The following is a 13,763-nucleotide window of genomic DNA, read 5'->3' on the forward strand; positions in this document are numbered from 1 at the left end:
TCCAGACCCCCCAGGCCCCCCCCCCCCCCCCCAGAGTGGAACTTCTCCTCCTACGGAGGCCAGCCAATGACAGTGGAGATTACGAATGAGAAAAACATTTATTCCATCTCAGAACCAGCCTAACAGAATCTGAGGGGCAGGAGGTCTTCCCCCCAAAAGCTTTCTGATCCATTCAGAACAGCCTGGGGGCTGAGGCTACACCACACCTCCCACCTAAGGCAGAATATTTACATAAAGCTGGGTGTTGTCAGGCAAAGCCCCTCCCTACTGTGGGGGGCGGGGGGGGAGGAGGAGCAGGGCAGGAGGCGCGGCCCCGTGGCCCCTGGGTGGGCACCAGCGCGCCCCGTGGCTGGCAGGAGGACGCCCAGGGGCACTGGCACAGAGGAGTGACCCAGCCCAGCAAGCAGACCCCGCAGCAGCCAGATGGCTGCCGCCTTAGGGCAGGCAGGGAGGGGCACCAGCGAGGGCATCTCCCAGAAGCCTCTGGGAGTGGGAAGGGCGCCGAGGCAGACGCGGGCAGACCTGAGTGAGGAGGGAGGGGGAGCCAGCCCCGCACCAGCAGCAGCAGTGGGAGGCCCCCCAGCCTCGTCTTTGGCAGAGAACCCCAACTCCCTGTGGCTCCCGGGGGCTTGGGAAAACGAAGGCACTTATCAGAACAGCATGGCGGCACTTCTAGCTACCAGGGGGGTGGGGCCATCAGAAGCAGTGACAAACGTCTAGTTAAAAACCCTTTGGATGCCCTGAGGAGGGGGTGGGGCCTGGGCACTCCGGGCACGGGAGGCAGGGGCTCCCCAGCTTGTGCCTGGCTCCCAGGGGGCCAGCAGCCCCTGGAGGCACGCCTGGTGGGCGAGAGGAGTCTCGAACCCAGGGCGGCCCTCCAGGCCCCTCCCTGCCCCGTTACCATCCCCTGCGGCTCAGTACACAACGGGAGGCTGGTAGCCCTCGGTGGCCTCGGCGCTCTGGGTGAAAGGAGGCTGCTGGTAGCTGTCGGCCGGCGGGCCCGGGTAGGAGGCGTAGGCTGTGCTGGGGTCCGGGGCGGGGTCCACGTAGTTCTGCATGAAGTCGTCCACCCCGGCCTTGTAGCGCTGGTAGGCCAGGGCGGCCAGCAGGCCCTGCAGGGAGTCCGAGGTTGGCTCCTCCATGCCCTCCCCGGCCCTCCCCGCCCTGCACCGAAGACCCCAGGAGCCCGGCCCGCCCAGGCACCTACCCAGGAGAAGATGGAGAAGAAGCTGAAGGTGATGGCCGCCCGGGCTGAGTCCGCTCCCACCAGCACATCCGCCGGGTTGGTGGCTGCCCACTGGTTGGTGAGGAAGCAGAAGCCCACGAACCACAGGAAGGTCCAGAGAGCTGGGGGGGGGGGGGGGGGGAGCGGGGGCAGGGTCAGCTCCACAGAGAGGCCGGCCACTCCCAGAAGCCTCCGGGAGGGGACAGGGCGCTGAGGCCACTTGGTGCCGGCGGGCTTCCGGCGGTTAGAAATCTGGGCACGGGCCGTCTGCTCCAGTGGGACCTCGCGCCTCTCCCCGCCCCTCTCCCAGCCCCTCCTGCAAGCTCCGAGGGCGCCCCGCCATCAGAGCCCCCCAGAGCGCCGGGGAACCCGGCCGCTCCCCGCCCCTCCCGCCCGGGCAGACACCTGAGAAGAGCAGGTCGCCGATGACCAGGTACTTGCGGTCCACGGCGTTGCTGATCTGCGGGAAGTAGACGTCGACCACGAGGAAGAAGGCGCAGGCCAGGAAGGCCAGCACGCCGATGGCGCTGCCGTAGCGGCAGGCGTCCTCGTTGTGGTTGAAGACGCAGTACTGCTGGTGCGAGTCGTGCCTGTTGCTGTAGCCCTCGCCGAAGATGCAGGAGAACTCGATCAGGGCGAAGACCTGGGGGCGGGCAGGAGGGGCTGAGTGGCGGGCAAACCCCCGGGGCACGCGGGGCGGGGGGCCCTGGCCTGTCCTGCTGCAGAGGTTCCCCTTAAGGGGGTCAGCATCCCAGCCCCTCTGGACGTGGGGGTGAGCGGTAAGCCAGCTGCCTCCTGGTGCGCGGCCCGCATTCTCACTTCTCCCTTCTCCCTGCCTCTCCAGACCACAGGGCAACATGCTGCACCGGAGGGGCAGGCAGGGGATTCCGGGACCGTGGGCGCGAGGGACCGTGGGCGCGAGGAAAGGACGGGGAACTCCTGGGAGGGGACTGCCCTGCCCCCGCTGCCTGTGGGATGGGGGTTAGGGGCGATCTGGCCACTTCCACATGCAATGAGTTTTAAACACGACAGGACACAGAATCACAGAAGCTCAGGCCTGGAGTCTCACCCCCTCATCACCTGCCTGTCACCCCCACAGCGCCCACCCCCTGCCTGATGCCCTGAAGGAAGACCCCGCACCTCTCAGCAAAGCCAGGCCCCCCAGCCCCTCCCACTTCCCTGCCCCAGGCCGGCCTCCCCAGTTTGTCCAGCTTTCTCTCCACAAGGACTTCCTGCCGCTCTGGCGTCCTGGCCACGCCCCTCCAAGAAAACCCCAATCCACCTCCCCACCCCCCCACCCCCAAGAGTGGGTGCTGATCACAGGGGTGCTCCAGGCTGGTCTGCACTCAGAGCCCGAGGTCCTGGGTGAGCTCCCCAGGGGGTTCCGGTGGGAACAGCCTCCGGGCACCTGGTCTCCTCCCCAAAGTTCAAGGCCACCGCCCATTCCGCAGAGGCAGGCGGTGCGGGCTCCCCCTGGGACGGGCCAGGCCTCCTGCGCCCCGGCCGGCCTGCCGGCACCGGCCCTCTCCACAGGCCCCGCCCAGGCTGGAGATGAAGCCGGAACTCCAGGATGCTGGGAGCGGGGTGCCAGGCCCAACTCCCGGCCCTGCCCTCCCGGCCCATGGGCACCTGCTCCTGGGGTCAGACCCCACCGCCAGGCAGGGAGGGGGCCCGGGGGCCACCAGGGCACCGCAGAAGGTTCCAGTCCCAAGTCCCAGGCAGATGTGAGCAGGGAGGGCCCAGCCTGCTGCCCGCCCGCCTGGTTCGGCTTTGGATGCCAGGCGCCCAAGAACATGGGACCCACCCCCACTTCCCCCCGCAGGAGCCCGGCGCAGGGGGAGGAGGCACCCTGAAGTCACCCGACCGTGGACGGGGAGACAGACCTGAGGCTACTCCTGCGAGGAAAGGAGGTCCTGTGTCAGGGCCCCCCCACCCCCACCCCACCCCCACCGCCACCCCCACCCCCACCCCCACCGCCACCCCACGTGGCCCGGGAAAGCCCCTTCCAGGTGGAAGCCCGGGCGGGAGCCACCGAGGCCCGCCGGCCACCTGTCCCGGAGCTGCCCCAGGCTCCTCCCCCGCCAGCGGGACGCGGCCTGCTCCCCACGGCGCCCCGGCCCCGCGCCCAGGCCGGCGGGGAGGGCGTCCGGGCCCCGGGGTGGGGTGGGGGCGGCCGAGCCCGGGGATTGGGGGGGTGGCGGGTCCCGGTCCCGCGCGCCGCCTCCCACCCCGCGCTCCGGGCCGCTGCCACCTGTCGCGCCGCCGGCTCGCGGGCGCCGGGCCGGGCGGAGGGGGTCCCCGCGCCCCCGCCCCCGCCCCCCGACTCACCAGGCTCGCGGCGCGCGCCACCACCTGCGGCTGCGCCAGGAAGCGCCACAGGTCGAAGGAGCCGCCCGCCTTGGCCGCGCCGTAGGCCCCGCTCTCCATGTCGCCGCTGCCGTCGCCGTCGCCGTCGCCCGCGGACGCCGAGGAGCCAGCGGCGCCCCGCCCGCCCGATCGCCCCGCCCCTCGCCCCGCCCCGGGGCGTGGCCAGCGCGGCCCCAGGGACCGAGGGCAAAGTGCGGCGGCGGCGGCGGGACGCCCGGCGGCCGGGCCCTTGGCGGCGGCGACACCGTCCAGCCCCGCGCTCGGCGGGGTCCCGTCCCCGCTACGCTGGCCGCGGCGCGACCCGAGAGGGGCAGGGCGTCCCCGGGAGAAGAGGACCCACGGCGGGGGGGGGCCCTGCCTTCGGCCCCGCCTTCCCGGCGCCTGCTCTCCCGCCGCCTCCTCCAGGAAGCCCGACCGGACGCCGTCTGGGCCGCACCTGCCGGGCCCAGGTCCCCTGCACCCCCACCCTCGCCTCCACCTCCCCCCGCCCCCCCCCCCCCCACGCCCCGGCCACCGCCTGGGCCCGCCCTGCCCGGCTGGTCCCCCTGCCCTCCTCTGGGAGCTGAGCCCGGTGCGGTGGAGACCACCCCAGTTCTTCCCCTGCTGGGCCCCCCACGCCCCCGGCGGTGAAAGGCGGCGGGACTTCAGACGGCCAGGCTCCAGCATGGGGTGCGGACAGAAACGGGGTTCCAGAGCGACAGGCGGGGGCAGAGTTTAATCCAGTTCTTTCCTGAGCTGGTTCAGAGCAACTGAACAGGGAAGGCGGCGAGGGGAGGGGTGCAGGCTGAGGACGGGAACCCAGACACCCTTCCTTTGCCGGCCAGGTCAATGAGGGGGTGCTGGCCAGGTGGGCCACCAGGAAATGGGGTGCCCCTCAGGGAAGAGGGGAGCCGTGGGGGGAAGAGGCCCTGGGTGGGGGTGTAGCTGGGCCTTCTCATTGCCCCCGCCTCCCTCCTGGACCTGCATGGATGGTGACAGGCAGCCTGGCGGCCTCCGCCTCCCCCACAGCCCCACCCCCATCTTGAAATCCTCGCGGCAGGGCCCAGGCTGGGGGGCTGTTCTTCATTCACAGGGGGTCCTCCCTTCGGGCAGGGATGGGGCTCGTGGGGGGCTCTGCTGAGCCTGCACCTGCTGGTCACAGCCTGGATGACAGAGGAGGTGAGACTCCAGGTGAGGGAGCGCCCCCCCCCCCCCCAGGCCTCTGCAGTTTGATGGCGCCAGGGGCACCGGTGGCCGGGGGGGAGGGGTGCGAGGCTTTGTCACCCCACCAAGTGAAGGGGGCACCGAATCCCCCAGGGGGCAAGTGCTGGCCCCAGGTCCCATGGCGAGTGGGGGTCTGGTCTCTACACCCCATGTTGTAGAAGGGAAACTGAGGCTCAGAGAGGTGACCTGGGTCGCCCATGGGTCTGGCCTCTGGAAAAGACAGAAACCTCGGAGGAAGGGACCTGAGAGAAGACGAGGCCTGGGCCTGGGATAGACCCCTGGGGCCGGAGCCGCAAGCAGGGGAGGCGGAGCTGATGGGGCCCCGGGACTGCGCCCCCTGCCCCCCACAAGCCTGTGGTGCCTGTGGTCTCACAACACAAAGGCCCTGGTCCTGTGGTTCCCCATCTTTTCTTGCCCCCCCGCCAAGCATCTCTAACATCCTGATGTCAGTCCCCCCCCCCGCCCCCCTGACATAGAATTCTTATTATTCAAACACTGAGCTCCTACTCACGGGGAGGAAGCCTAAAAGGCCATTAGCTTGGTCTAAACAAGCTTCCAAAGAGCATGGCATCCATGAAAGAGAGAAAGAAAAGAACGAAGGAGAGTGGAAGTCCTGAGGAGGAAATCACTAAGAAGTTGTTGCCCTGACCATCAGCCTGTGGACTTAAGGGTCCCGGGTTCGATTCCGGTCAAGGGCACGTGCCTGGGTTGCAGGCTCTATCCCCAGTAGCGGGCATGCAGGAGGCAGCCAATCAATGATTCTCATCACTGATGTTTCTCTCTCTCTCTCTCCCTCTCCCTTTCTTTCTGAAATCAATAAAAATATATATTAAAAATAAATTGTTAAAAATAATATGAAGTGATATGGAAAAAATAGCAAATAAAGCTTCAAAACATAATAGAGACCTGAAATGCGTAAATATGTCACTATATATTTCTATACTGTACCTGAGGCCCCTAGAACCATAAGAAACGCAAAAATTCACTCTGTTAATAACTCATTCTCGAATGGCCCCCCTTAACAATCAAATTGCCCCCCTGTGGGGGGGTGCCCCACGTTGGGAACCACTGCCCTGGTCACTTTACAAGTCATTGAAGTGATGACCTGGGAGAGGGGGCCCCAGGACGCCCCACCCCTGACTCTGTGGCTCCCATGGAGGTCGGAAGCCCTTGCTCCAACCTGGTCCCAGGAGGCATGTCCCCATCCCAACATCCCTCCGCAGACCCGTAAGGCCCACAGGGTAGTGTGCCACCCAGAGGCGAGCTGACTGCATTGCAGGGCAGGGCAGCTGGGACCAGTGGTCATGGTCACATCAAGCCTTGAATCAGCAAGCCCTCCGCAGGCACGTGGCACACAGTAGGTCCTCAATAAACTCCTGCGAGGCGCCCACAAGCGGTACGGCCCCTTCTTTGCCTGGTGGCAGCCCTGCCCTAAAGCCCACCTCCCTCTGCTCTCCAGCCGGGCCTCTGCTGGTGCACACAGCCCACCAGCTCTTCTTCCCACCCCTCCCCCCGCCCAGCCCCGCCTCCTACCTGGTCCACCTGGTCCAGCCCAGCATCCCGGAGGTGATGGCGGCGATGGAGGCGAGGCTGGCAGCCAGCACGAAGGTGGGGGCCTTGGGCAGCTGGCCTGTGAGGGAGGCAGGTAGGGCAGGGTAGGCATGGCTGCTCCCGGATGCCCTTCCCTGCTCCTGGCACCTCCCACCCACCCACCCAGCAGTGCCAGCTGCCCTCTGGACACCAGGGCCCTCTCACCTGGGGGCACCAGCGTGAGGGGGCTGCTCTGGACACTGACACCATTTTGGGCCTGGCACTGCAGCCAGGCCGGCGTCTGGGTCAGCGGGAAGGAGAAGTTGGCGGGCTGCCCGTACTGCGGTGTCTGCCGCATGTGCACGTGCCCGTCCCTCCCGACCAGGCTGTAGGTGATGGGTGGGCTGCCCGAGGCCGCCTGGCAGGACATCTCCAACCTGGGGCCAGCCTCTCGGTCCAGCACGGTGAAGCCAGCTTGCAGCTGGGACACGGGCTCTGGTGGGGGGGGGAGGGCGGGGGAGGGACAGGAAGCACAGGCATGGCTGGGAGACTCCAACACCCTCTCCCCAGCAAGTTCCCTTGTCCCAAAATAATCGCTGGAGGCCTAACTGTGATTGCGCCTCCTCCAGGCAGCCCTCTGGATTACTCCCTCCGCCTGGTGTCTGGGCTCCTACCCTACTTGCAGTGGGTACCACACAGTTTCTCGTTCGGTGTTAGTTTCATGTAGCATATTCTGGATTGCCAGTTAAATTTGAATTTCATGTAAACAATGAAGAATTTTGTTTTTAAATCTTCATCCGAGGATCCTTTTCCATTGATTTTTAGAGAGCGTGGAAGGAAGGGGTAGAGAGAGAGAGAGAGAGAAGCATCGATGTCTGAGAGACACATCCATCGGCTGCCTCCTGCACGCTCCCTCCTGGGGATCGAGCCACAACCTGGGCAGGTGCCCTGACCGGGAATCGAACCGGCGACCTCTCTGTGCATGGGACAATGCCCAACCCACGGAGCCACAGGGGCCAGGGCGACCACAAATCACTTGTCAGGATGAGTATGTCCCTGTGCAACATTTGTCTGGCAACCCTGCTTCCAGGCTTCCAGTCTCGGCTCCTCTACTGAAACACAAGCTCCTTCAGGACAAGAACTTCTGCTTAGAAGTTTCTAGATTCTAGAATCTCCAGGCCTTCCGCCCGATGCTCTGAACAGCCCCAGGCCTGCTCCGATCCTTACCCCCGACTGAGAACCCCACTGCCCCTCGGTACCCCTGGAGTAGGTGCTACCATCTTTGTTTTGTAGATGAAGCAACTGAGGCTCAGAGAGGTTGAGTGACTTGCCCAAGAACCCACAGCCTGTAAGTGTGGGGTTTGAACCCTCCACCGGAAGTGCTCCAGACGGAGGGCTCTCCTCCCCAGGCCGTCTCCAGGCGCAGGGCCACGGGGTCACTGTCCCAGCCCCCGTCCGACAACACTTCCGGCTGCCCCCCCCCAATGCCTCCCACCGGGAAGGGCCTCCGGGGGGAGCTCAGGGGGCCGGGAAGGACGCAGAGCTTGGAGCTCCGTGCAGTGGGGCTGGGAGCCACCGGTTGCCACTTGTGGGCCGCGGCCTGGGACAACTGTCTTAATCTCCAAGAGCTTGAGCTTCCTCCTCCAGAGGCTGGGACCACGACCCCGCCCGCGGCTGCTGAGAAGATGAAACCAGATAAACCCCCACATGTGCCCTTTATCAGCTTGAGGTCGGAGCTCGGCCCGGGGTGCTGTGTCACTGCTCCTTCGGCCCCCTGGGGGCCCGGCCAGGATCTAGACCCGCCTGTGACCAGGCCCCAAGGGACCGAGAGAGGCCCTTGAAGATGGACAACCGCTTGCCCCAGCCCCCCGGCTTCCCTCCCAGACCTGCGCCCCGCCCCGCCCGCCCCGCTCCCCCTGCACTCACTGGCCCACAGCTCCCAGTACAGCTGCAGCGGGGCGCTGGCCAGGCGCATGCCCCAGGCGGTGCTGGCCTGGCAGGTGTAGGTGAGCAGGTCTGGCCTGGACTTGAGCGTGACGTTGATGTGGAAGGAGACGGGGTCGCGGGTGCTCACCACCTTCTTGGAAACCTCAATGTCCCGGCTCCCCCACAGGGTGTAGGTGACCGGCGGGGACACCTGCGTGTGGCAGGTTATGGCCACTCGGCGGCCTCGGGGGAAGACCTCCAGGACTCTGTAGGCGATGGAGAGCTCCCGGGTGAGTTCTGGAAGGTGAAACGGAGGAGGGGGAAGAAAATGCCGGTTTGCCGGTGCTTCAGAAAGTTACACCAGGAGCCACCACCCGACCCAGCAGTGCCGCTCGCAGACATGCACCCAAAGGGCTGCAACACCCCGGCCGGGTGGCTCAGGGGCTGGGCATCGACCTCTGAACCAGGAGGTCACGGTTCGATTCCCGGTCAGGGCACAGGCCCAGGTTTCGGGCTTGATCCCCAGTGGGGGGCGTGCAGGAGGCAGCTGATGGATGATTCTCTCTCATCATTGATGTGTCTGTCTCTCTCTCTCTCTCCCTTCCTCTCTGAAATCAATAAAAATACATTTTTTAAAAAGGCAGTTACTGTCCAGTGACACGCTGCAGTGTGGCCTCCATCTGGCGCAGGGCCTCCTGATGTGATAGAGGCTCCTTGCTTCATGTGGCCAGGGGTCCGCGAGGGTGCACCGGGCTGGGGGTCCCTGCCAGGGATGGGGACAGTGAGGGACAAAGCGGACCAGGCCCCCGGTGGCCCAGCGCTGTATGGAGGCCTGAGCGTGCGCAGTGGCCAGAGGGACGCAGGGTGGTGGCCAGGCCAACATCTTGTTTAAAGGGACAGTCAGAAGGCAGCGGGCAGATGGGGACCCAGGTCCACGGGCACAGGGACCCCAGGCTTGCAGGGGACGGGCTGAGCCAGAGAGAAAGGGGTCACCCCGGACAGCAGCCTTTCGAGCAGCCGGGCCGCATGCTCACAGAACCCGCAGATCGCTCCTCCCTTAGACCCAGGGTCAAGCCCTCACTCAGCCCCAGCCGGTGTGGCTCAGTGGATGGAGCGTTGGCCCGTGGACTGAAGGGTTCGATTCCAGTCAAGGGCACAGGCCCAGGTTGCAGGCTCGATCCCCAGTAGGGGGCGTGCAGGAGGAAGCCGATCCATGATCCTCTCTCATCACTGATGTTTCTATCTCTCCCTCTCCCTTCTTCTCTGAAATCAATAATATATTTTTAAAATAAAATAATCAAGCTTTAACATTAAGAAAACATACAAGCCCCCCAACCCCCTCGCTCAGCCGCTCCCAGCAGGGCGCCCCGGGCCAGACCTCCTCTCTGTTGGAGGTGACTGTTTGTCCTGGGCGGGTTTGGGAGGCACACACACCTCCAAGGCCTTCCTATGGGCCTCTGGCTGCCCGCTGTGCATTTCCCACGCCACGATGGATGGACCATTTGGGTCAAACAACGCTGCCTTCTGAGTGCGGCGTTGGGGGCGAGGGGTGTGTTCTTAATGGTGCGTTTTCAAGACTAGTGTGTGGGGGCGGTGCGGGGGGGGGGGGAGGGACGCTTCTATGGGACCCAGATATCAGCCCTCGGGCGTCCTCCAGGCCGCTGGGCATGATGGCTGGACACCAGTGCGGCCAGCACACCCCTCGCTGAGCAGAGACTTGGAACAGGCCAGGGTGCGGGTCTCCGGAGGCGGCTCCCAGGAGCCCGCGTCTCTGAGCACCGGGCCTCCTTCTCTCAGCCGGGGCGTTTCTGGGTGTCACCAGGGGAGGGCGCTCTCCCGTCGGTGCCTCTTGCCATTTTCTGACTTGTTTCCGAACAGGTTCCCCGCAGAATCTTCCGGAAGCACGCTGAGCTGTCCGTGGACTTGGAGCTACTCTCAGGGGCACCGTTTTGCAAATCGCTACAACCATGTCATCAGTGCGAGCCTGGGGCCAGCCTCCTCCCCCCTGGGGCGGGGAGGGGTGCAGGGCACAGGCACCCACACCTCCGCTCCCTTCACCGTGAATAAAAGCGAAAGGAACGGCCCCTTCATTTCCCTGCCCACGGCTATTCGCGGAGCTGATTTACATAAGTTTCCGCTGCGGCTCACCGGTTACCTGCCCAGCCGCGGTGTCTTCCGGCCGGGGAATATTTGGCCTCCGCACCCGCCCCCCTACCCCGGGCCGGGCCTGGGATTTAAAACTCACCGCGGGCCTCAGAGCGTTGGCGGCGGGTGGCGCCCTCAGCGTCTCCCAGGGGACAACGGCCCCGGGGCCTGAAGCTGAGCGGCGGGCCGGGCCGGTGTGGCCGGGCGGCAGCCCCATCCGCTCCGTTTACCGCGTGTCCCGAAGGCCTCGGGCTCTCCTGCGCTTGACGCAGTCCCGTGCGTTTTGTGCGGGGACGTGCGGTCCAGGCCCGACGCCCAGGACTGGCCCGGGGTGCAGGGGCCGCAGCCTCCCGTGCACACGCGCACTGGGCCCTCGGCGGAGTGCACTCGCCCCAATTTCAGGACCGCCCTCGCCCCAATTCTCGGGATTTGGAAACACAGAGATAACCTTCCTCCGCATTCGGTCCCTTTGCCCGCTTCTCGCTCCCCGAGGCCGGGCCAGCTGCACCGCAGGACCCCGGCAGGTGCTCAGGCCAACGCACACCTGGGGTCGTCCTCAGGGCTCTGCCTGGGACCCGCCCCCGCGCCCCAGCAGGGCAGCTGGCCTGGCCTCCAGGCTCACCCACCGCGTCCGTGTTATCACCAGCGTCTGGGTCCGGGGGCGGCCCGGTGCCCTCTGGGGTTGCACCCTGGGTCCCCGGTGTCTGTCCTCAACACAGCAGCCGAAGGCCCCAGGAAGGCGCAGATCCAACCTCCCGCCGCTGCGCCCACAGGCCTCCCTGCCCCCTCCCGCCCTCTGACGCCCCCAGCGGCCGCCCCTCCTGCCTCCTGTGCTCTGGCCACGAGGCCCTTCTCCAGGCACGGCCTGCTCTGCGCTCTGCGTGTCTTTGCTTGGAAGGCTGGGGGTCCCCTTCTGAGGGCCAGCTTCCCAGGAGGTGCTGCCCTCCGCCCCCACCCCACGTGCGCCCCTCCCCTCGGGGAGAATCTCAGTGGAGCACACCTGTCCCCCCCCCCCGCCCCGCGGGCATGTGAGCTCCGGAGGGCAGGCTATGTGGTGTCTGCACCTCGTGCATCCCCCCCGGGGCCTAAAGCAGGCCCTGCGCCAGGCAGGCGTGCAGCCCGCGTTTGCTCGGTGAGTGAGTGATTTGCCTGTTGGTCTCTCAGGAGCTCAGTGAGCTGGACTCGCTGGGGACTGAGCGAGGAACCGCCCTGCCAGGTGCTCCCCAGAGGCCCGGCCCGAGCCCGCCCAGAGGCTGCTCTCCTTTTAGCGAAAACACCACAGCGTGCTTGTTTTTAAAGCAAAGGAGGAAATGGCATTTCAGCCTGTGCCGGGGCGAGACCAGAGGCCCGCCTCGCCTGTCCCCAGGCGGATGCCTGCTCAGTGACCCCGTGACCTGAGGGAGGAAGAGCAGCTCCCTGCCAGGGGAACCAGCAGAGGAGGTGACCCACCACCTTGACCTTGACCATAAGGGTCACAGGGCTAGACATGAGCCAGGAGGGGGGAGGGGGAGGAGGGAGGAGAGTGGAAAAGTGGAGGGCAAAGCCCAGGAGGTGTCTGGACCAGGATGTCCCCTCCCCCTGCTCTGTACCCCACCCCCTTAGACTCACAGAGACCAGGTCCCAAGCCCTCCCACTGCGTCTGGGAGGAGGCAGCCTCCCATTGCTGCACCTTGGGGGGGGGGCGGGGGCTGGACTTCCCCTTCGCTCACTGCCTCCTCGCCCCCCCCGCGGCGCCCCCATGCCCTCTCTGAGGTCACACCCACCCTGCAGAGCTGTGCGGCTTCTGGAGCGCCTTCAGCTCCATACATGGCACCCGGGGCAGAGTGATGGGGCTACACCTGCCCAGGGATACCCACCCCCCAACACACACACTCAGCCCCATGTCCCCCTGGAGGCCCCCTTCCCAGCCTCCCCTCCCCGCCTCCTCCCAGAGCTCTGCAGGGGCTGGGGCTGGGTTTTAGGATTGCCTGATTGTCCATCAGCAGACGCCCTCTCACCCAGCAGCACCCTCCCCCCAGCCAAGTCCCTCCTGGGTGGGGCCCTTGTCCCTCCCGCCCGTGGGGCTGCTCACCTGTCTCTGGCTCCGTGGAGAAGCTGCTGGTGGCTGTGAGGGAGGGAGGTGCGGAGGGGTAAGGGGGTGGGTTGGGGGGAGGCCGCAGGCCACCGGGGAGCCTCCTCCTGAGCCCAGAGGGAGGCACAGGTGTATCAAGTGTCTTCACTCACGAGAGCTCTTTTGAGCCCACGGTTAGCTCATCAGCCCGTTTCTCAGCTGTGTAAACCGGGGCCAGAATGGAGAAGCAGCCCTGGGCCGCACATGCCGTGACGGGCTGGTCTGAGGCTCAAGCCCACGTCTTTGCCTCTGCGTCCTGCGCTTCTGGGGGTGTCCATACCCGCGGTCCCACCTCCTCTGTGGCCCCAGCACCCCACCTCAGCGCAGTGGCCCTCCCAAGATGTCCCAGAGGCTCACCCAGCGTGGCCACGCACAGCAGCAGCGGGAGCCTCATGCCTGTCGGTCGGTGTGGAGCCTCTGCCCAGGCTCAGAAAGGCTCCCCTGTGGGGCCTCCTCCACCGGGACTCCCAGGGTGCTCCCTGGGAGGTACCTGCACTGGGGAGATAACCCCGAGGCCCTGGGGCCCCACACCAGGGCTGGGCCCCCAACAGCAGACGCCACCACACCCCACAGGGAACTCACCGCCGCTGCTGGGCTGTGGCTCGCTGGGTGGGTAGGTGTCCAGCCCTAAGGCCTGGATGAGGCCCAAGCCTGTTCCTAGGATGAGGCTTGAGTTGCTTAATCTGCAGAGTTGGAGGTGGGGGGTTATCCTGGATTACTGGGGTGGACCCCTCCCAGGCCCCCGGGGGTCTGACACAGGCGGGAGAACCCCTGGGCCGGACCCATCAGAGAAGCAGGCAGGAGGGGCAACTTCCACCATCGCACCCTGGTTCCCTCAGGCCACCTTCAGGCCTGTTAGGTGTCAATGCTGGGCTCAGCCCTGAAACGTAGCCTCAGGCTGGGTGAGGCCCTGGTAGGTGCTGGGCTGGAGCCCCACCCTGAGCTGGGGGGGGGGGCGGGGGCGGACCGCACTCCCAAGAAGGGCCAGGCGCCCTGGGACACTGAGTGAGTAACTGACATTTAACCCTCAGTCACCCCGAGGGTGGCTGAGGCCTCCCAGCCCCTCTCAGGAAGTGTTCCCGGAGGGACAGAGGGTGGTAAGTACGGGGCCTCCCTGGCTCGGTGCTGTGGCTCTCTCAGCGCCACCATCACCCAGGGGCTCACCCACTGGGCCCCGCCCTTAGAGCTCTTTTTTAATTTATTGATTTTAGAGAGAGAGGTAGGGGGTGAGAGAAACATCAATGATGAGAGAGATTC

The 13,763-nt window shown here is 66.0% G+C and overlaps 2 protein-coding genes across 6 annotated transcripts; both read right to left on the bottom strand.

Annotated features, from left to right (window-relative positions):
• Window positions 1-84: 84 nt before the first annotated feature.
• On the bottom strand, window positions 85-3,652 carry SYNGR2 (synaptogyrin 2; the record flags this gene model as incomplete). 2 transcript variants are annotated; one of them, XM_079797791.1, is made up of 4 exons in its annotated part: window positions 85-1,112; window positions 1,208-1,347; window positions 1,631-1,868; window positions 3,554-3,652. In XM_079797791.1, 4 exons carry the CDS (start codon window positions 3,650-3,652, stop codon window positions 915-917), a joined length of 675 nt encoding a protein of 224 aa, XP_079653917.1. In that variant the 3' UTR covers window positions 85-914. The 2 variants fall into 2 exon arrangements, with proteins under 2 accessions (XP_079653917.1, XP_079653918.1); XM_079797792.1 differs by lacking the exon at window positions 1,208-1,347.
• An 80-nt stretch (window positions 3,653-3,732) lies between these two features.
• Window positions 3,733-12,950, bottom strand: LOC307114909 (protein IL-40). 4 transcript variants are annotated; one of them, XM_079797787.1, is made up of 6 exons: window positions 12,864-12,950; window positions 12,468-12,500; window positions 8,252-8,548; window positions 6,551-6,820; window positions 6,329-6,425; window positions 3,733-4,734 (listed from the first exon to the last, which is right to left on the bottom strand). In XM_079797787.1, exons 1-6 carry the CDS (start codon window positions 12,898-12,900, stop codon window positions 4,728-4,730), a joined length of 741 nt encoding a protein of 246 aa, XP_079653913.1. In that variant the 5' UTR covers window positions 12,901-12,950; the 3' UTR covers window positions 3,733-4,727. The 4 variants fall into 4 exon arrangements, with proteins under 4 accessions (XP_079653913.1, XP_079653912.1, XP_079653915.1 ...); XM_079797786.1 differs by lacking the exons at window positions 12,468-12,500; window positions 12,864-12,950 and adding an exon at window positions 8,900-11,147; XM_079797789.1 differs by lacking the exons at window positions 6,551-6,820; window positions 12,468-12,500; window positions 12,864-12,950 and adding an exon at window positions 8,900-11,147.
• Between the last annotated feature and the right edge of the window lie 813 nt (window positions 12,951-13,763).

This window comes from Cnephaeus nilssonii (assembly GCF_951640355.1).
Source record: "Cnephaeus nilssonii genome assembly, chromosome: 19".
In the NCBI taxonomy this organism is placed as follows: domain Eukaryota; kingdom Metazoa; phylum Chordata; class Mammalia; order Chiroptera; family Vespertilionidae; genus Cnephaeus; species Cnephaeus nilssonii.